Source organism: Erinaceus europaeus, chromosome 23 (genome assembly GCF_950295315.1).
Source record: "Erinaceus europaeus chromosome 23, mEriEur2.1, whole genome shotgun sequence".
Classification (NCBI taxonomy): domain Eukaryota; kingdom Metazoa; phylum Chordata; class Mammalia; order Eulipotyphla; family Erinaceidae; genus Erinaceus; species Erinaceus europaeus.
In genome coordinates this window covers 6634733-6655869 of record NC_080184.1, presented here as the reverse complement: position 1 = coordinate 6655869, position 21137 = coordinate 6634733, and the positions used below count along the sequence as shown (strand labels likewise).

The 21137-nt window shown below is 42.7% G+C and overlaps 1 protein-coding gene across 6 annotated transcripts in view; it reads left to right on the top strand.

Moving 5' to 3' along the window:
• LOC103127055 (zinc finger protein 709-like) overlaps positions 1-21137 on the top strand; it is a 1044365-nt gene that overhangs the window by 698593 nt on the left and 324635 nt on the right. For 5 of the 6 annotated variants that reach the window (XM_060182140.1, XM_060182139.1, XM_060182142.1 and 2 more), the window contains one exon: positions 15702-15833. In XM_060182140.1, coding sequence (XP_060038123.1) covers positions 15819-15833 — 15 coding nt within the window. In that variant the 5' untranslated portion in view covers positions 15702-15818. Of the gene's footprint in view, positions 1-152; positions 294-15701; positions 15834-21137 lie in introns of those variants that run through there. The other variant, XM_060182141.1, reaches the window with a different exon arrangement.

The window sequence follows — 21137 nt, the reverse complement described above, 5'->3', positions numbered from 1 at the left end:
CACAGCCTCTGCAGAAGTCCATTGGACAGCATTCCTGTTGCTTAGACATCTCTGGTTTTGATTGGACGTGACATTATCCAATCAGAAGTATAGTCGCGAGTGTGTGGCCGGTGGCTGGTGGGCGGTGCTGCAAAGTGAAAGACGACACTGCAGGAAGTAAGGCGCACAGGCCATCGAGCTTCTGTTTCTGGGACCTTCTCTTTTCTCTACTTTTCTCTCGGTGTGGCTCTCATCTTCTGCTGAATTGGACCTTGGAGAGGAGTCTTCAGTAGTTCTGCACTGGACGGGATATCGTGAGTGTGGCTCAGTGGTGTTGAGATTGAGAGGGTTTGCCTGAGACTTGCCAGAATATACGGGGAGGCAGCCATCTGGGGGCGTCTCCCTGGTCAGACCACCACCTCCACTTTACCCTGGGACTGGACTCTCCGTGATGTGTCCTGATGCTCTGTGAGGTTGCTGAACACAGTGCTGTATGGAAAGGGAATAAGATTATCATTCATTTCCATTTTTTTTCTCTCCTGCAGCGTGGGTGCAGAGATTCTGGGTCCAGAGTCCAGTCTCATTCTCTACTGAGGGTCCTGGGATCTGGACCCAGGACAAGGAAGGGAGGAAGGGCCTGCTGACCGCGGGCAAGATGTTCAGGTTGGGGAGTCAGCATGTTTGTCAGCACCTGTCAGCCTCCAGCTGGGTGCAGTGCCCCTGTGATTGCTCTGCCTTCTTTGGGACCTGGGGTTTCAGTAGATATAAATTAAGGACTTCTGGTATATTTATCTGTTTACCAGAGCATTGCTTAGCTCTGGCTTATGGTGGTGCATGGGATTGATTGTACCTGGAACCTTGGAGCCTCAGGCGTGCCAGTTTCTTTGCATAACCATTATGCTATCTACCCCTGGCCCCAAGGACTTTTTTTTTTTTTTTTCCCCACCAGAGCACTGATCAGCTTTGGTTTATAGTGGTGCATGGGATTGAACCTGAGACTTGGAGCCTGAAGCATGAGAGTTTCTTTGCATAACCATTATGCTGTCTACACCCCCCCCCCCAGGACTTCTTTAATTCTTTCGCGTTTTTATTTTTCTCTGTGATACATTTTGGATGTCTGTTGTCTGTTAAATCATCCCTGGAGCTGCTGCATTTTGTTTTTATTCAACTCATTCTGGCCTTAGCTGTGAATCTAGCAAAAGTGTCCCAGGATTGTACTGTCGTCTAATAAGCTTGTTAGAGAAATGTAAGCAGTTCCCCTACCTTAAAGTGAGGGGTGAAGAGATAGATGAAAGGTGTTCACACGATTGTGGTGGCGCCAATGTAGTGCGGAGAAATTGAGAATGTGGGATCCAGCCTACTGCCTGGTCCCATTAGGAATCAGAATTCTATCACTTCTAATTTCATCTCAGCTCTGTTCAGTTGTGGCCTATGACTGAACCAGACTTGGGAGTGTCAGACATGAAAGCCACTTGCACACCCACTGTGCTAGCTATCTCAGCTATTTGTAGTCATATTTAAAAAATATTTTTATTGAAGGAATCTGGCGGTAGCGCAGCGTGTTAAGCACACGTGGCGGAAAGCACAAGGACCTGCGTTAGGATCCCGGTTCGAGGCCTGGGCTCGCCACCTGCAGGGAGTCACTTCACAGGCAGATAAGCAGGTCTGCGGGTGTCTTTCTCTGCCCCTCTCTGTCTTCCCCTCCTCTCTCCATTTCTTCCTGTCCTATCCAACAACGATGACTTCAATAACAAAAACAACAATGACTACAGTAACAGTAGAATCCAACGGGGGCAACAAAAGGAAAAAATAAGAATATATACATGTATGTGTCTGTGTATGTAGGTATATTGATTGATTTTGGATAGAGTTAGAAACTAGGATGGTAGTGGGAGATAGAGAGGGAAAGAGTGATACATATGCAGTTATTGCTCCTCCAGTCTTGGAATTCTGCTCCATCATGTGGGGACCAGGAGTTGAACCCATGTCCTTTGGCACTGCAATTTATGTACACAACCAGGCCCACTACCACTGCCCCTGTAAGCAGATTTTAATACAGTGTTGTGCAGTGTGACCTGCAAAATATTTGAGTTCAGTTCTGGTTGGTTTAGTTATAAAATGTGTTATTATACAGAAAATAATGAATATTTTTTCAGTAGTAGATGAAATGTTCCTAATTACTTATCATAAAAGTGCATTATGATTCCTTCTCCTATTTGTCTTTGTACATATGTGGAATCAGCGGTTCTGTAGATTTTTTTGTGCAGTAGAAGTTAGAGGGCTTTGTGTCATTAAAAGGAAATTGTCAAGAAGTTATATTTTTATTGTCGTTCTGTGCCGCAGAGAAGAGAGAGAGGAGGTCCGGGGCGAAGAGGAAACACAAATCTTTATTTGCGCTGGCACCTCGGAGTTGGGTGCAAGAGGATCAGGTTGGGCCACGTGTAGGTAGCGAAAATGGCTGCCTCAAGCAGTAACCCTTCCTGCTTCTAAACACCGAAGTGAAGCGCCAGCAAGAGAGAGAGGTGCGGAGGAAGAAGGGCTTTTATAGGAGTAGCTTTGGCGAGAATGGGAAGGGGGAGGATTAACCTTAGCACTCCAGGATAGGATAATAACTCTAGCGAAAATGGGAAGGGGGAGGAGTAATGGCGGGGGGGGGGGGGGGGGGGGGGGGGGGGATAGACAAGGCCCTGAGGGCACAACATGGCGGAATGTCCCAACTCTCGCGGGAACTAGCAGTAGCCTGAGGGGACAACATGGCAGATGTGACTGCATTGGCACAATTTCCCAGCATTTTATTTTATTTTTTTAACCAGAGCACTGTTCAGCTCTGGCATATGGTGGTGCAGGGCATTGAACCTGCGACTCTGGAGCCACAGGCATGTGAGTCTGTTTGCATAATCATTATGCTATCTCTCTACCCTCCGGCCATCAAGAAGTTATTATGGATCTATTTCGTGTTTTCATCTTTTATTTATTTTTAAACTCTAATTAATATATATTTTTAATTATTTATTTCCTTTTGTTCCCCATGATTTTTTTTATTGTTGTCATTATTATTGTTGTTGTTGTTGGATAGGACAGAGAGAAATGTGTAAAAGGCAGTAGCCTTGAAGTTCCCTTTTTATGCAGAAGTTTTTAAGTTCCTTTTAGTATAAGTTGCTTGTAGTGTGAGATGGAAAATTCCTTGCCCTTTCCCCCTTGAAGAACAGGACCTAATCAGTAAGCCACCGGTTGTTTACCAAGAATCAGTAAGCCACCGGTTGTTTATCAAGACCCTGCAAACAGGCAGAGCTTATCAGGGCCTTTGCTCTAGGAAATTATTTTCTAGGAAGGGGCAGCTGATGGCAGGGGGATGTGGTGACCCTACCTGGCTAGATTCTGTTGGTTGTGTGATTTTGCAATGTTTGAAACTATCCCGCGCTTTGCTTTGAATGGATCATGCTTTTGCTAAGTTTGAAATGATTGGATTTTGCGTTTTCCATAGCATGTTATTGGATATAGGCTGATAAGGTGATGTGTTCCCCCTTCCTAAGTGTAGTCTGAATTCCTATAAATTGTGTGGTTTGAGCCTTGTTCAGGGTCGAGCTGGTAGACTGCTGTCAGTCACCACTCAGCCCGGATTCAAATTCGTGAATAAACATCTTTTGCATCCTTGCAGTGGATGGTGGTTTGATTTTAGCTTGCTAACAAAATGGAGAAAGGAGGGGAAGAGAAAGATAGACGCCTGCAGACCTGCTTCACTGCTTGTGAAGTGACTCCCCTGCACGTGGGGAGCTGGGGGCTCGAATTGGAATGCTTAGCCAGTCCTTGCACTTTGTGCCACGTGCGCTTAACCTGCTTCACTACTATTCGACTCTCAAGTATGAGTATATTTTTACTTATTTATTGAATAGAGATAGTCAGAAACCAAGAGAGGAGGGGAGACAGAAAGGAGCAAATAGAGTCACCTGCAGCCCTTCTCCACCACTTGTGACGCTTTTTCTCCCTGCAGGTGCAGACCAGGAGCTTGAACCCTGGTCCTTACACACTGTAATGTGTGAGCTTAATCAGCTATGCCACTACCTGGTCCGTTTTTATTTTGTATTAGTGGTTTAATAACAGTGAACAAGATTGTAAGATAACAAGTGTTTAATCCCATACAGTTCCCACCACAGTTCTGTGTCTCATCCACTCTCCCTATTCTTTATCCCTCTGGGAGAAGGAACCAAAATTCTTTACAGGGTGCAGAAGGTGGAAAATCTGGCTTCTGTCATTTCTTCTTCACTGGACATGGATGTTGGCAAATAGATCCAAATCCCCAACCTATTTCTAACTTTCCCTTATAGGGTAAGGCTCTGGGGAGATTGGTGAGGTTGTGTGTCCAGGGAAGTCAGGATGGAATCCTAGTAGCACCTACAGCTTGATGGCTAAAATGCAGTAAGAATTAAAGCAGGAATAAATGTGTAATGAACAAGAACTCCTGTGGGTCTTTGGGCATGAAGAAGGTAGAAAGTATTTACGATTTTTTTTTAGTATTTATTTTTCCCCTTTTGTTTTCCTTGTTTTATTGTTGTAGTTATTTTTGCTGTTGTTATATGGATAGAACAGAGAGAAATGTAGAGAGAAGGGGGAAACAGAGGGGGGAAGGGAGAGAAAGATAAACGCCTGCAGACCTGCTTCACCACTAGTGAAGTTACTTCCCTGCAGGTGGGGAACCCAGGGTTCCAACTGAGATGGTGACGCTGGTCCTTGCGCTTTGTGCCATGTGTGCTTAACCCAATGTGCGATCACCCAACTCCTGTTAGAAAGTATTTCAGTTCCAAGGGGTTAATGAATTCTTTTTGTGTGAGCCTGATAGCTAATATGCAAGTGGACTAAAAATGTTGCCTGGGGACTGTGGTGTCAAAATTGAGAATAGGGTTAGAAAGCTGGGTTAGGGGAGGGCATAGCTCCCAAACTTTTTTTTTTTTTTTTTTGCCTCCAGGGTTATTGCTGGGGCTTGGGACAAATCCACTCTCCTGGAGGCTATTTTTTCCCTTTTGTTGCCCCTGTTGTTTATTGTTGTTGTTATTGTTGTCATTGTTGGGTAAGATAAAGAGAAATGCAGAGAGAACGGGAAGGTAGACACCTGCAGACCTACTTTGCTTCTTGCAAAGTGACCTACTGTAGGTGAGAGGCCATGGACTCAAACTGGTGTTTTTACGCTGGTTCTTGGGCTTCACACCATGTGTCCTTAACCCTCTGCACTACTGCCCAGCTCCCCCCCCCCCCAATTTTTTTTTAACCATGTAACTGAGGGTGCTGGGTCAGCTGCACATACACTGAAGTTGGACCAATATGGCTGAGGTTCTTAGCACAGTGCCTCTAGGAATGGAGCAGATGCTTATTTGCAGCACTAACAAGAATCTTGTTAAGATAGCAAGTCATACACTTCCTACAGAATCACTTTTTTTTTTTTGCCTTCAGGGTTATTTCTGGGCTCTGTGCCTGCACCATGAATCCACTGCTCCTGGAGGCTATTTTTTCCCTTTAACACTTGAGAAGTCAGGCTAATTTGTCTTTTAGCCCAGACTTCCCTTTAGGATTAGAAAGAAGAGTTTCAGAAGTAGGGCGGTAGCGCAGCAGGTTAAGCGCACGTGACACAAAGCACAACGACCAGCAGAAGGATCTTGGTTGGAGCCCCCCAGCTCCCCACCTGCAGGGGAGTCGCTTCTCAAGCTGTGAAGCAGGTCTGCAAGTGTCTGTCTTTCTCTCCCCCTCTGTCTTCCCCTCCTCTCTCCATTTATCTCTGCCCTAACCAACAATGATGACATCAATGACAACAATAATAATAACTACAGCAAGAATGAAAAACAAGGGCAACAAAAGGATAGATAAATAAATATAAAAAAAGGAAATAAAGAAATAAGAATTTCAGGGTGGAGGGTAGATAGCATAATGGTTATGCACGGAGGCTCATGTCTGAGGCTCCAAAGTCCCAGGGTCAATTATCCCCACACACAGCACAATAAGCTAGAGCTTAAAAAAAGGGGGGGAGGGAGTTGGGTGGTAGTTCTGCCATAGTTTTCTCTCTGTCTGCCCCTCCTCTATTTCTCTCTGTCCTATCTAACAATGATGACATCAGTAACAATAACAATAATAACTACAACAATAATTTTTTAAAAGGGCAACAAAAGGGAAAATACGTATTAAAAAATTTCTAAAAATGAGAATTTCAGATCATCTTTTGTCATAGTAATTTGATGTTGTTTCCAAAAATTATAGTATTTGAGGGGTATAATTTCTCACCTACACTTAGTTTGTGACAACACAATCAACAACAAAGTTCCTTGCCACCCACAGCCACCATAGTTCTCATAAACTCTTGAGATCCAATTGGTAACAAGGTTTTTTTTGTATGTGCATTTGTTCTAGTCTTCTGGATTCCACATATGAGAGGAACAATCTGGCACTTGTCCTTCACCTCACATTTCACTTAGTGCTCCAGACAGTGTTCAGCTGAGACTTGATTTAAGTATTAAGGTTCTCAGGCAGTTTAGCAGAGCTGAGCACAGGTTTTGGTTGCAAGAGACATTAAAAGGTCTGCTGTGCTCCACATTGGTCTGGATGAGGCAGGTCAATGCTGTTCACACTCCCCATTTGTTGGGCAGTATGCCAGCTCCCCCCTGCTTAACCACTGTTTTACCTAAATCGCCCTGCCTGCAGGGCATTCTGTTTTAATCCCCACTGATTTGCACTCTTTTCACTCTGCCCCCTCTCCTAGCCACACCCTGTTTTCCACCACTAGTTTGCACTCTCTTTTCGCTCCACCCTCTGTATGTCACATCCTGTTTTCCACCCTACTATTTCCTTCTTGGTGTGAGTATAAGTATAGAAGCTCTGCTGATTAAACTTGGAGTTGCCTGCCAGTCCCAGGAGTTTCTGATCCCTCTCCCACACAGCAGCTCCAGTCGAGTTCTCTCAAACCCAGAGAGCACTTGCTCGGGAAGAAGTACCCTCAGACTATTGCAGCACCATTAAAGTGGCAGAATATATGGGTTTGAAGACTTTCAAAGATAGGAACCCACTCTGTGGTTGGGCTTAGTGGAGGTGGTCACTGTTTCTGAACCTCTCTTTCTTTTAACAGTGAAGAGTTAGGAAGTTGGCCCTTTTATGTTTATGTTTCTAATGCCCTACCTGTAGGTTTATGTTGGTCTGCTTCTAATTCTGCTTCTAATACCCCTTCTGTTGCATTGCTTAATGCTGTGGTCTATTTACATAATCAATGCTTTACCTGAGATCCTCCCTGCCCTAGGGCACTGACTTAATCCCACTGGTTCACACTATTTTTTCGCTCCGCCCCCTCTCCTAGTCACACCTTGTTTTCTACCATTTAATCCCCACTGGTTTGCACTCTTTTCGCTCCACCCTCTCTATGGCACATCCTAGTAAAGATAAAAAGATGTCCACAGCATTCACCTATGTTCTTTGTGCTTCCCCATCCTCAGTTGTAATTTCATCTCTCTCATTCCTGATTGTTTTTATCATAGCTTTCTTTTTTTCTTTTTGTGAGTTTAGGCAGTGGTTTATCTATTTTATTTATCCTTTGGAAGGACCAGCTCTTGGTTTAATTAGTCTTTTGGATCTTCTCTCTGGATTCTTTTGCATTAATTTCTGCTCTGACTTTGACCATTTCTTTCCTTCTGCTGGCGTTTGGATCTCCTTCTTCCTCCTTCTCTAGTTGACTCAGTTGTGGTGTTAGGTGGATGACTTGAGATCTTCGCTGTTTGTTAATATGGGCCTGTATTCCCGTAAACTTTTCTCTTAGAACAATGTCTGGTATATTCCACAGGGTCTGATAGTTGGTCTCTTCATTTTTACTGCTCTTCAAGTAAATTTTAAGTTCTTCTTGGATTTCTTCAGTGACCCAGGTGTTATTCAGAAGTATGTTGTTCAGTCTCCACAGTCTGGGTGTAGTTTTTATTTTGGGTTGATCTCTCTCTCTCTCTTTTTTTTTTTTTTTAACTAGAGCACTGTTCAGCTCTAGCTTATAGTGGTGCAGGGGATTGCACCTGGGACTTTGAAGCCTCAGCCATGGAGTCTGTTTGCTTAGCCATTATGCTATTCTACCCTCTGCCCTTTATTAAATCTTTGATCTTTATTTATTTATTTTGAATAGAGACAGAAATTGTAAGGGGAGGGGAAATAGTGAGGGAGAGAGACAGATAGACACCTACAGACCTGCTTCACCATTCATGAAGCTTTCCTGGGAGTATTTGCCTAACCATTGTGATATCTCTACATGGATTTTTTTTAAAATTTCTATTTATTTATTACTGAAAAGAGAGAAATTGATAGAGGAGAGGTAGAGAGAGAGGGAGAGAAAGACACCTGCATCCCTGCTTCAACACTCTTGAAGCTCTTCCTCTGAAGGTGGGTTCCAGGCTTAAACTTGCATCTTTACTCATTTTACTGTGAGTGTATAACCAGGTGTGCCACTGCCTATCCCCCCTTTTTTAAATTTTAAATCTTTTTTTTATTGGATAAAGACAGGTAGAAATCAAGAGGGAAGGGGTGCTAGACAGGTACAGAGACAGAGAGACACACCTGCAGCCCTGCCTCACCACTTACAAAGATTTTCCCCTGCAGGTAGGGACTGTGGACTCGAACCTGGGTCCTTGTACGTTATAACACATGAGCTCAACCAGGTACACCACCACCTGGCTCTAGGAATGGTTTGCTATAATGGTGTTCACTGCTTGTGAAGCAACTCTCCTGCAGGTGGGGAGCCGGAGGTTGAACAGGGATCCAAACCCATACAAACTGACATGACTCCTGCATATAAGTGCAGTATAAGGAATTTATTCTTAAGTTTGAAAGAGTGCAAATAAGGCCAGTACACAGACTTACACAGACAAAGACAAGAGACAAATCCTAGCTAGGAGATCCCAGACTAGTGTGCCAATGTGGACCCATAGCTCTGAGATAACGAGGTCTGGAACTCAACTCCCTTTAAAGGGTCTAGGAGTGGGGATTTTCTATGGGGGATATGTGACATTTCAATAGCTATTTTTAAAAAATATTTTTTTATTCCCTTTTGTTGCCCTTGTTATTTGATTATTGTAGTCACTGATGTTATTGTTGGATAGGATGGAGAGAAATGGAGAGAGGAGGGGGAGAGAAAGATCTCTATAGCTATCTTTAAGGCAAACATTCCAAAAATCACTTGTGGCACCGGAGCTATGGTTAGATGATATCAGAAAGCAAGCATTTGTGTGTGTGTGTGTGTTTACAGAAACACAGAATGTGGGCTAGTGATAAGAAAAGTAAGTTTCAACATATCTTTGACAATACAACCTCATTGTTCTGGTTTTGGGATGCAAAGGGAAAATTCCACTACTATCTTATTCTCTGCAGGTTGCTTTTAATTTCTAAAATCACCTAGCTTTCTATATGAGGGATTCCTAACTGAATCAACTTGGGGGACTTATTCCTTTACATTCCCTCCTCTCCTTGTAACACTGAAGGACATCTGTCCAACTCCTCCTCAGGATCTGATTTCTCCTTATAATATATGTTGTTACTTCATGACCATTAACTTTACTCTGTCTATCCTCAGGGTTACAGATTTAACCAACTTGTTTAATACACTTGGTCCAAAGATTACTAGTGCTATTAGCATACAAATAGGACCTCTGGCAGCTGTCACAAGACTCATCAGCCAAGGAAACCAATGGTCTCATACCAATTCATTCCATTTTTCTTGTCTTCTTCTTTTTCCTTCAGCCTGTTCCTGAGGTGGGCCATGGTGTCTCTGATTATGCCTGAGATATTAACATAGAAACAGTAAATCTAGGCCCCTTCTCTTCTGTAGGACTACCTCTTCAACAGAGTTTAGAGATCTTTCTAGTTGTGTTATACCTGTCTCTAAAGATCCCAGGTCTTGGTCATTAGTTGTCCTGGCTTTCTTGATGTCTGGCTGCTTTGTACATAGGCAGCTACACTCAAACCAATTCCAGTGGCTGCTCCTGCTATCCCCAGAGCGACTACAATAGGAAGTACTATTGGGTCCCGCTTGTACCACCCTATCCTTAATGGATTTATACTTAGCTCCAGTTCCTCTCACCCATCCTTTCCATCATGTACATATACTTGGGGTAATATATGAGTAAGTATACAGAGGGTTGATTGTTGGGGATCATTATTAACATCTGTGGTAATCAAACAGGGTGTAATCCCATTGGTGCAGGCAAATCAAGCTCCCTCAGGAGCCACTAACATATATGGACTATCTTCTACCACAAGAGCGTGCAAATGGGAAATTTTCAATAGAATGATTTCTAGACATTATGTATGTCCCTCTTCCCTGTAAATCTCCTAACGTGGGTCTAGGCTGTCGCCCCCATGCGGAATATTGCCTTGAGATTTCACCTAGGGAATAATTCTTTTTTTTTTAAATTTTTTATTACATTTATTTATTTTCCCTTTTGTTGCCTTTTTTTTTATTGTTGCTGTTGTTATTGATGTTGTCATTATTGGACAGGACAGAGAGAAATGGAGAAAGGAGGGGCAGACCGAGAGGGGGAGAGAAAGACACCTGCAGACCAGCTTCACTACCTGTGAAGCAACTCCCCTGCAGTTGGGGAGGGGGCCCTCAAATCAGGATCCTTACGTGGATTCTTGCGCTTTGCGCCATGTGTGCTTAACCCGCTGCGCTACTGCCCGAATCCCAGGAATACTTCTTATTCTGATCTACACTTTCTCCTATTTTTATACTAGCTCCTACTGCTATGCAGAAAGGTGGCTCAGGCCTTACACACAGCCAACAATCTTGCAAACTGAGGAGATGAGTAGTTCAATAGGTTTTGGACAGAACTTAACATCTATAAAAACTGATCTATTTGTCCTTCTATCATCAGGCCTGCTGAGCTCCTCCTGGGTTAGTTCAGACTTTGTTCTACCTCTTCCTGCTTCAGCAAGTACAGATCCCTGAATTGTGGGGACGGGTGGTTTAGGAATGGGCACGCTGGGTGGCCCCTCAGGGTGTCTGAAAGGTAAAGTTAGATTTTTTTTTTTTTTGCCTTCAGGTTTTTTCTGGGGCTCAGTGCCTGCACCATGAATCCACTTTTCCTAGAGGCCATTCCCCTCCCCCTTTTGTTGCCCTTATTGTGGCCTTGTTTTGATTACTGTTATTATTGTTGATGTTGTTCGTTGTTGGATAGGACAGAGATAAATGGAGAAAGGAGGAGAAGACAGATAGGAGGAGAGAAAGACAAGACACCTGCAGACCTGCTTCACCACCTGTGAAGCGACTCTTCTGCAGGTTGGGAGCCGGGGGTTGGAATCGGGATCCTTCTGCCAGTCCTTGCATTTTTCGCCATGTGGGCTTAACCCACTGCGCCACCTCCCAACCCTCATGGTTAGATCTCTTAAAGGCCCAGTAGGTTGGACAATAGATATTGCTTTTCTCCTTCTTAAAGTTAATGCTGTTCTAAAATGGGGTCCAGCTGTCATCATCATGAATCCCCATGTCTTTCCTTCATCACAATAGTCTGCCTTCCAGATGCCTTCCTTCACTTCCTTTTTAATTATTTATTTATTCCATTTAGTTGCCCTTGTTATTTTATTATTGTTGTTGTTATTGATGTCATCATTGTTAGATTGGACAGAGAAAAATGGAGAGAGGAGGAGAAGACAGAGAAGGGGAGTGCTGGGACTCACATGGGGTGGCTCCAGCTAGGAGGTAAGCTTACTGATTCTCCCTCTCTGGCTCGAAGGGGCCCAGAGATCAGAAAGGAGACACTGGGGAGTATTTTGGTATAAACACTTGTTTATGAGGGGGTGGGCTTGGGTTTATATAGAGATTTTAACAAAGAACATTCTTCAAATACATCATAAATTACAGGTTTCTTAAAGGTCAGCTTGCCCCCTATGGTAGGGGGTTGGTATGACAAGAGTTGATGTGATACATAAAGGTCAAAACAGTCTCCTGATGCAGGCATTTAATTATCAAAAGACATTTGAGAGAAGAATAGGGGTTAAACCAGTAAGGTGAGATAGAGAAGGAAGAACAAGACTTGATGTAAATTAAGGACATCAAAGAGCACCAGGAAATAAGACTTCGGGGCTTTTCACTGTCTGGTGTTAGGAGTGTGTGACAGGATGTGTTCTTCCTTTGTGATCAAAAGGTAAAGTGGCATGTGTGAACTTTGAGTGAGTGAGTCTTAAAGCAGGCAACCATTTGGCTGACAGCAGGGGGAACTAAGTGTGGAGTCCTGTAGGTTTTCTGTGAGCTTGAGAGACTAACAAGGTGAAACTGAGTCTGGGAGACTTTTCCCTCTTGGCTCATCTCTATAAGAAGAGAGGCTAACAAGCAGGATGTCTTTCCAGAACTCCATCCATGGATGGGGGAACTTTCCTAAGCTCTACCAAGCTTTCACATAGTCCCACAGGGTAGAGAAAGATAGACGCCTGCAGACCTGCTTCACTGCCTGTGAATCGACTTCCCTGCAGGTGGGGAGCTGAGGGTTCAAACCTTACACCCATCCTTGCACTTTGCGCCATTTGTGCTTAACCCACTGCACTACTGCCCGAAGCCCACCTTCCTTCACTTCTGTCTCGACTAGGTTGCACGCACGGAGGGCACAGTCTGTTTTTTTTTTTTTTTTTTTATAATTTGCCTGATATGGATATGTTTATCTGAATGTCTCCGGTTGGCCTCTGTTGCACACTCATAACTATTACAGTGGAAAGCTGCCTCTCTTCCACAGGATGAGAGACCCTCGTATGGGCAGCCATACACGGCAACTGTCATCCTTCTTTCTAGTCCCAGGAGCCCGCATCCTAAACTGAAGAGAGGGGCGTTACTGTCGGGATCTCTCTCAAAGGCTTTTTCTAGTGAATCTAAAATTTCATCTTTTCTATTATTCCTCTTATGAACTTCATCTACAATATCACAAAGGTCTAATTTAAGAGTGGGGCATCCAGTGGTAGTTACTGTACTTATGACAGGGATGTCACTACTCCAGCACTGCCAAGAAGAGGCACTCAACGTCCAAGTGTAGGGAGTCAAGTGGTTGCGCGGTGGGTTAAGCACACATGGCTCAAAGCGCAAGGACTGGCGTAAGAAAACCAGTTTGAGCCCCCGGCTCCCCACCTGCAGGGGAGTCGCTTCATAGGTAATGAAGCAGGTCTGTAGGTGTCTGTCTTTCTTTCTCCTTCTCTGTCTTCCCCATCTCTCTCCATTTCTCTCTGTCCTATCTAACAACGATGGCATCAGTAACAACAGTAATAACTACCACACAACTAAAAAAAAAAAAAAAAAAAAGGGCAGCAAAAGGAAAAAAACAATCCAAGTGTAGTTAGTCAGTGCATGCGGTGATCCTTCTGTGTTCTTCAGGTTCCCAAGGAGGTACATCAGGACTAGCATCCAGAGGGGCATCATGATCTATAGTCAACTTCAACTTAGAAACATCCTCACTGACCTTGGCCACTCTCCAGCTCTTCTTTTCTGGTGGAGGGGGTACCTTTTTCAGATGTGTCCAGTGGATCCACGGTCTGAGACCAGCGACCTTGGCCGCTGTGGGTGTAGACAAAACAACACATAAGGAGCCTTCCAACGGGGCTCTAAGTTCCGTGTCCCATGTCTTTTTACTAGGACCCATTCTCCTGGCAAAACAGCCGGTGGCACTTGCTGGGCAGGGGCCAGATCCTCTCCCAGTGCTTGCTTCACAGCTTTCCAGTTTTCCTGGAATATAGGCTATAGGTTCTGTAATGACTTAGTAACAGTAGCGGGATTAGTAACAAGAGTGTCAGGCATTATGACAGGCATCAGAGGCAGCGGTCTGCCAAAAACAATTTCATTTTTTTTTTTTTTCAAAAACAATTTCAAATGGAGACAACTTATGTATGAATGGGGAGCAGCGCATTCTCAGGAGAACCAGAGGTAGGTGCGACACCCATCCCCCGCCAGTTTCTAGGGTTAATTTAGTTAAAGTCTCCTTGAGGGTCCAGTTCGTCCTCTCTACCTGTCTGGAGCTTTGGGGTCTATATGTACAATGTAACTTCCAATCTGTCCCCATTGCTGAGTCACTAGCTGAGATACAGTGGTGGCAAAGGTCGGTCTGTTGCCAGAGTCTATAGTGAGGGGTATTCCCCATCTGGGCACGATTTCATCAAGAACTTTCTTGCTCACCATTCTTGCCCCCTCAGACCGGGCTGGATATGCCTCTACCCATCCTGAGAAAGTGTCCACAAAAACCAGCAAATACTTCTATCCCTGACTTCCTGACAACTTCAGTAAAATCTACTTCCCAATGTCTCCCTACCTGATTTTCTCGGTCTCTGGTCCCAGGTCCTGGTCCTCTACCTGTCCTTGCATTGACTAATTGACGTGCTTTGCACCTTCTTACCTCTGACCTTGCCCACTTGGAGAGTTCAGGTAGAATAAAGAACCTTCCTAACAAATCAGCTATCTTCCTAGCCCCCAAGTGGGTTCCTTGGTGAGTGTCCTTAACCAGTTTCTGTCCTGTCGAGGATGGGAGATACGTCCTTGTCTCTTTGCCCTTCCACCATCCCTCTACTTTATCCCACCCTGAGTCTCTACCAGTGTCATCTTCCTCCTTACTGTATCCAGGGTCCTTTGGCAGCAGCGGGTCTGGTAAGGTTCTTATTAGTGTCAGTTCAGTTCCTTGAGCAGCTGCACGGGCTGCTTCGTCCACTTTTCTGTTTCCTCTGGCTTCCTTTGAATCTCCTGTTTGGTGTCCGGGCAGTGTATCACGGCTACTTTCTTTGGTGCCCGTATGGCTTCCAGTAGGTTAAATATCTGGTCTTTGTGCTGATTTCTTTTCCCGTGGAAGTCAGGAACCCCCTTTCCTTGTATGGAGCCCCGTGCACATGAGCTGTAGCAAAGGCATACCTACTATCAGTGTAAATGTTGGCATGCTTGCCCATAGCTAGTTCCAAGTCTCTTGTCAGAGCAGTGAGTTCAGCCTTCTGTGCCGAAGTGCCTTGGGGCAGGCTTGCACTCCAGAGGATTTCATTCAGTGTATATACCATGGCACCAGCCACCCTTTTGCCATCTCTTACATAGCTGCTCTCATCTATGGACATTTCCAGGTCTGGACTGGGCAGGGGAACGTCAGTCAAATCTGGTCTGCTGCTGAAAGTTGCCAGGATTACTTCCCTGCAGTCATGCTCTGGAGGAGTTTCCAAATCTGCATCTGGTAGCAGCATAGCTGGATTTCGATGGTCACCGTGGGGAGCCCAGGGCCAACTCTCATGTTTTCTTTGTTTTTCAGCCTCTGTTTGCCAGCCTAACTGCGGGTTATAGGGCTCTTCCTTGGTTCCTTGGAGCTCTCCTACATTCTTTCTCTGCCACCAGCCTTTAAATCCTACCCTCACTTGAAATTCCCATGTTTAAAGCCGCCTCCTTGCAGAGCTTATGCCAAGTGTTATCTTCAACCTGCCATCTTGGCTCCATACACCCCCCACCCCCAGTATCACTGTTTTAATACAAATCTCTGAGCAGTATTTAGGTTAGACTTGAATTAAGTTAGAAGAGTAAAAGACATTTTGCTAGATTTTTGTGGATGCTTTTGTTGAAGAAAAATTAAAGGTTTGGAAAGAGATGTCAGTAGAATTTGTGAGCTTTGTAATGGCCCTAATAAGCAGGATAACTCACTGAATGTTACCATGATCTCTTCTTTTTACATTGAAAAGCTAGTGCTTTGTACCTTTTATTCATTACAGTATCTTCCATGTAGGTGCCATACTGTCCAGTGAAGAGGCTGTGCTGCTGTATTTAAAACAGCGTCTCAAGCTATTGCTGTGATTTATCTTTCATTTTCTGGCCTGAAAGACATTCAGGGAAAGAGGAAGAGATGGCAGTTTCTTGGGTAAGTGACTTAGCCCGCATCAAGAGTCTGTTTCTTTTTCCTCTTGAATAAGTTGTATTTTAATTTATACATATTTAATTTACTGTTTCTGTTTTTCCCATCATATTTCTTTCTGTATCTCTGTCTGTTTCTCTCTCTTTATGCCAGAGCACTGCTCATCCCTGCCTTATGGTGAGTGAGTCAGGGACTAGAACCTGGAACCTGAGAGCCTCAGGCATGAGAGTCTATTTACAAGAACTTTATGTTACCTCCCACACTCTTGTATTTTTTCTCTTTTCACTTACTCTTTTTTTAAATTTAATTTTATTTATAAAATGGAGATGCCAGGGCCTGGCCCCTGCAAAAGTTATTAGGGTACCTTCTGAAGGAAAAGGGAGTCAGCAGGATGATGTGAGGGACATTTCAGCTGTTTCAAGGGCAGTAGAGAGGCACCTCTGGCTTTGTCTGCAGAACTTTATTTTTAAGCAATTTTTACCTGGATATAATTGACATCGTGTAAAATTATTGTCATTAACATCAAGGATACAGCTAACATCATGCCTGACTGCTTTTATTAAGATCAAGAATAACCTTAAGCAACATTATTATTATCCTAGGTATGTTTTCCTTAGAAAGTTATCTTGGTCTGGGACATCCTAATCTCCCCTTAAAAATTATCTTGGTCTGGGGTAGCTGAAATCTTCCCCTTGAAAGTTCCCTTGAAATGACCATCTGTGTTTTGACCATCTCTCAATTCTGACCCTCTGGCTGAAGAAACATTTCTCCCTAGAACTCAATCTAATAGCTTTTCTTCTTAACACATTCTTGGATGGGTCTAACTAGATCAAATAAACCAAGTCTTTTGTAATATCTAGTAAGCTGTCTACCTAAAGAAATCTTCTGCTATAAAATAAGCACACACAGTTGTGAGCAATGTTTAATTGTCCTGTGACTAAACGTCTTTTTGGTTAAAGAGACTGTAAATTTCTTTCTGCACATTTACTGTGCTTGTTTATGTTACTCTACTGACTTGTGTGAGTACATATATTGCTGACTAATTTGCTGTATAGCATATAAATATGTTATCTTATGGACCGACCAGTCAACACCCATGTTCAGCGGGGAAGCAATTACAGAAGCCAGACCTTCCACCTTCTGCAACCCTCAATGACCATGCTCCCAGAGGAATAGAGAATGGGAAAGCTACTGGGGAGGGGGTGGGATATGGAGATTGGGTGGTGGGAATTGTGTGGAGTTGTACCCCTCCTACCCTATGGTTTTGTTAATTAATCCTTTCTTAAATAAAAAAAATAAATAAATAAATATGTTATCTTATTTTTTGCTGCATCATTTTGTCTTGGTGATAGGTCTTGTCATTATACCAGATATTTTCAGTTTCATGTAGTCTCAGTGGTTTATTTATCTTTGATCTTGAGCTCAAGTCTCTGAAGATATTTCCAAATCAGATATTATGTATTGTAATGAGGATAGCTTTCATAGATTTTTTGGTTACTGGTCTAACGTCCAAATGCTTATTTTGAGTTGACCCATAGTGTCATTTGATGGTTTTTTTTTTTTTTTTAATTTTCTTTATTTACTTATTCCCTTTTTGTGGCCCTTGTTGTTTTATTGTTGTACTTACTGTTGTTATTGAGATTGTCATTGTTGGATAGGACAGAGAGAAATGGAGAGAGATGAGGAAGACCAGTTCCCTGTTTTGTTTTTATTTATTTTCCCTTTTGTTGCCCTTGTTGTTTTTTATTGTTGTTGTCGTTGTTGGATAGGACAGAGAGAAATGGAGAGAGATGGGGAAGATAGAGAAGGGGGGAGAAAGATAGACACCTGCAAACCTGCTTCAACACCTGTGAATCGACTCTGCTGCAGTGGGGAGCCGGGGCTCCAACACAGATTCTTTTGCCAGTTCTTGCTCTTTGTGCCACATATGTTGAACCCGCTGCACTAACATTGACTCTCCTGTTTGGCTTTTATATGCATGTGGTGACTGACTCATTTTCCCCAACATCATTTTTTTTTTCTGATTTTTTTTTAATTGGGGAATTAATGTTTTACATTCAACAGTAAGTACAATAGTTTGTACATGCATAACATTCCCCAGTTTACCATATAACAATACAACCCCCACTAGGTCCTCTGAATCCTTCATGGACCTCTATTCTCCCCACCCACTCACCCACCCCAGAGTCTTTTACTTTGGTGCAATACGCCAATTCCATTTCAGGTTCTACTTGTGTTTTCTTTTCTGATCTTGTTTTTCAGCTTCTGCCTGAGAGTGAGATCATCCCATATTCATCCTTCTGTTTCTGACTTATTTCACTCAACATGATTTTTTCAAGGTCCATCCAAGATCGGCTGAAAACGGTGATGTCACCATTTTTTACAGCTGAATAGTATTCCATTGTGTATATATACCACAACTTGCTCAGCCACTCATCTGTTGTTGGACACCTGGGTTGTTTCCAGGTTTTGGCTATTACAAATTGTGCTGCCAAAAACATATGTGTACACAGATCTTTTTGGATGGATGTGTTGGGTTCCTTAGGATATATCCCCAGGAGAGGAATTGCAGCATCATAGGGTAGGTCCATTTCTAGCTTTCTGAGAGTTCTCCAGACTGTTCTCCACAGAGGTTGGACCAATTTGCATTCCCACCAGCAGTGTAGGAGGGTTCCTTTGACCCCACACCCTCTACAGCATTTGCTGCTGTTACCTTTTCTGATATATGACATTCTCACAGGAGTGAAGTGTTATCTCATTGTTGTCTTTATTTGCATTTCTCTGACAATCAGAGACTTGGAGCATTTTTTCATGTGTTTCTCAGCCTTTTGGATCTCTTCTGTGGTGAATATTCTGTCCAAGTCCTCCCCCCATTTTTGGATGGGGTTATTTGTTGTCTTGTTGTTGAGTCTGGCAAGCACTTTATATATGTTGGTTATTAAACTCTTATCTGATGTATGGCATGTAAAGATCTTCTCCCATTCTGTGAGGGCTCTCTTGGTTTGGGTAGTAGTTTCTTTTGCTGTGAAGAAGCTTTTTAATTTGATGTAGTCCCATAGGTTTATACTTGCCTTAGTCTTCTTTGTAATTGGATTCATTTTATTGATAATGTCTTTAAAATTTATGCGGAAAAGAGTTCTGCCAATATTTTCCTCTAAGTATTTGATAGTTTGTGGTCTAACATCCAAGTCCTTGATCCACTTGGAATTTACTTTTGTATTTGGTGAAATCCAGTGATTCAGTTTCATTCTTCTGCATGTTTCAACCCATTGTTTCCAACACCATTTGTTGAAGAGACTCTGCTTTCCCCATGTAATAGTCTGGGCCCCTTTGTCAAAGATTAGAGGTCCATAGGTGTGGGGCCTCATTTCTGGGCTCTCAATTCTATTCCACTGGTCAGTGTGTCTATTCATGTTCCAGTACCAAGCAGTTTTGATGACAATGGCCCTATAATACAGTTTGAGATCTGGCTGTGTGATGCCTCCAGTTCTGTTCTTTTTTCTCAAGATTGTTTTGGCAATTCTAGGTCTTTTCTGGTTCCAGATAAACATATATAGCATTTTTTCTATTCTCCTAAAAAATGTGCTTAGGATCTTGATGGGGATAGCATTAAATTTGTAGATGGCTCTGGGTAATATATTCATTTTGATGATGTTAATTCTTCCAACCCATGAACATGGAATATCTTTCCACTTCTTTGTGTCTTTTTCAATTTCTTTGAGTAGTGACTCATAATTTTCAGTATACAAGTCTTTCACTTCTTTGGTTAGGTTTACTCCTAGATATTTTATTGTTTTTGTTGCTATAGTAAAAGGAATTGATTTCTGGATTTCAGTTTCTTCTAACTTAGTGTTTGCATAGAGGAATGCCACTGACTTTTGAATGTTAATTTTGTAGCCTGACACATTACTGTATTGCCTGATGATTTCCAAAAGCTTCTTGCTGGATTCCTTAGGTTTTTCCATGTATACTATCATGTCATCTGCAAATAGGGAGAGTTTGACTTCTTCTCTTCCAATCTGTATCCCTTTAATTCCTTGCTCCTGCCTGATTGCTATGGCAAGAACTTCCAACACTATGTTGAATAGTAATGGTGATAGTGGGCAGCCCTGTCTAGTACCTGATCTGAGTGGAAATGATTCCAGTTTTTCACCATTGAGTATGATGTTGGCTGTAGGTTTGCTATATGAAGACTCCACTATCTTCAGGAATTTTCCATCTATTCCCATTTTTTGTAGTGTTTTGATCATAAAGGGATGTTGTATTTTGTCAAAGGCTTTCTCTGCATCTATTGATATGACCATGTGTTTTTTGGTCTTGCTTTTATTGATGTGGAGAATCACGTTGATTTATTTACATATATTAAACCAACCTTGCATGCCTTAGATAAACCCCACTTGGTCATGATGAACAATCTTTTTGATACACTGCTGTATCCGGTTGGCTAGAATTTTGTTCAATATTTTCGCAACTATGTTCATCAGAGATATTGGTCTGTAGTTTTCTTTTGTGGTTGTGTCCCTGTCTGCTTTTGGTATCAGAGTGATGTTGGCTTCATAGAAGCTGGCAGGGAGTATTCCAGTGTCTTCAATCCTCTGGAAGACTTTTAAAAGTCGAGGTGTTATTTCTTCTTTGAAGGTTTTGTAGAATTCATTTGTAAAACCATCTGGTCCAGGACTTTTATTTTTGGGGAGGTTTTTGATAACTGTTTCAATTTCATTGGCTGTGATGGGCCTGTTCATGTTATCCACTTCCTCTTGACTAGTTTTGGAAGTTGGTAGGTATCTAGGAAATCATCCATTTCTTCCAGGTTCTCTAGCTTGGTGGCATATAGTTGTTCATAGAAACCTCGCATGATATGTTGAATTTCTGTGGTATCTATTGTGATATTTCCTCTTTCATTTACTATCCAATTTATTTGGGTCTTCTCCCTTTTTTGTTTTGTGTGTCTGGCTAAAGGTTTGTCAATTTTGTTCACTCTTTCGAAGAACCAACATTTACTTTCATTGATCTTTGTATGGTTTTCTTATTCTCAATGTTATTTATTTCTGCCCTAACTCTAGTGATTTCTGTCCTTTTGGTTGCTTTAGGGTTCCTTTGTTCTTCTTCTTCTAGGTCTTTGAGATGTGCAATCAGGCTGTTTATTTGTGCTTTTTCTTGTTTCCTAATGTGTGCTTGTATAGCTATGAACTTCCCTCTTAGTACTGCCTTAGCTGTGTCCCAAATATTTTGATAGCTTGTGTCTTCATTTTCATTGAAGTCTCGAAACATTTTGATTTCTTCCTTGATTTCGTCTTTGTCCCAGAGGTT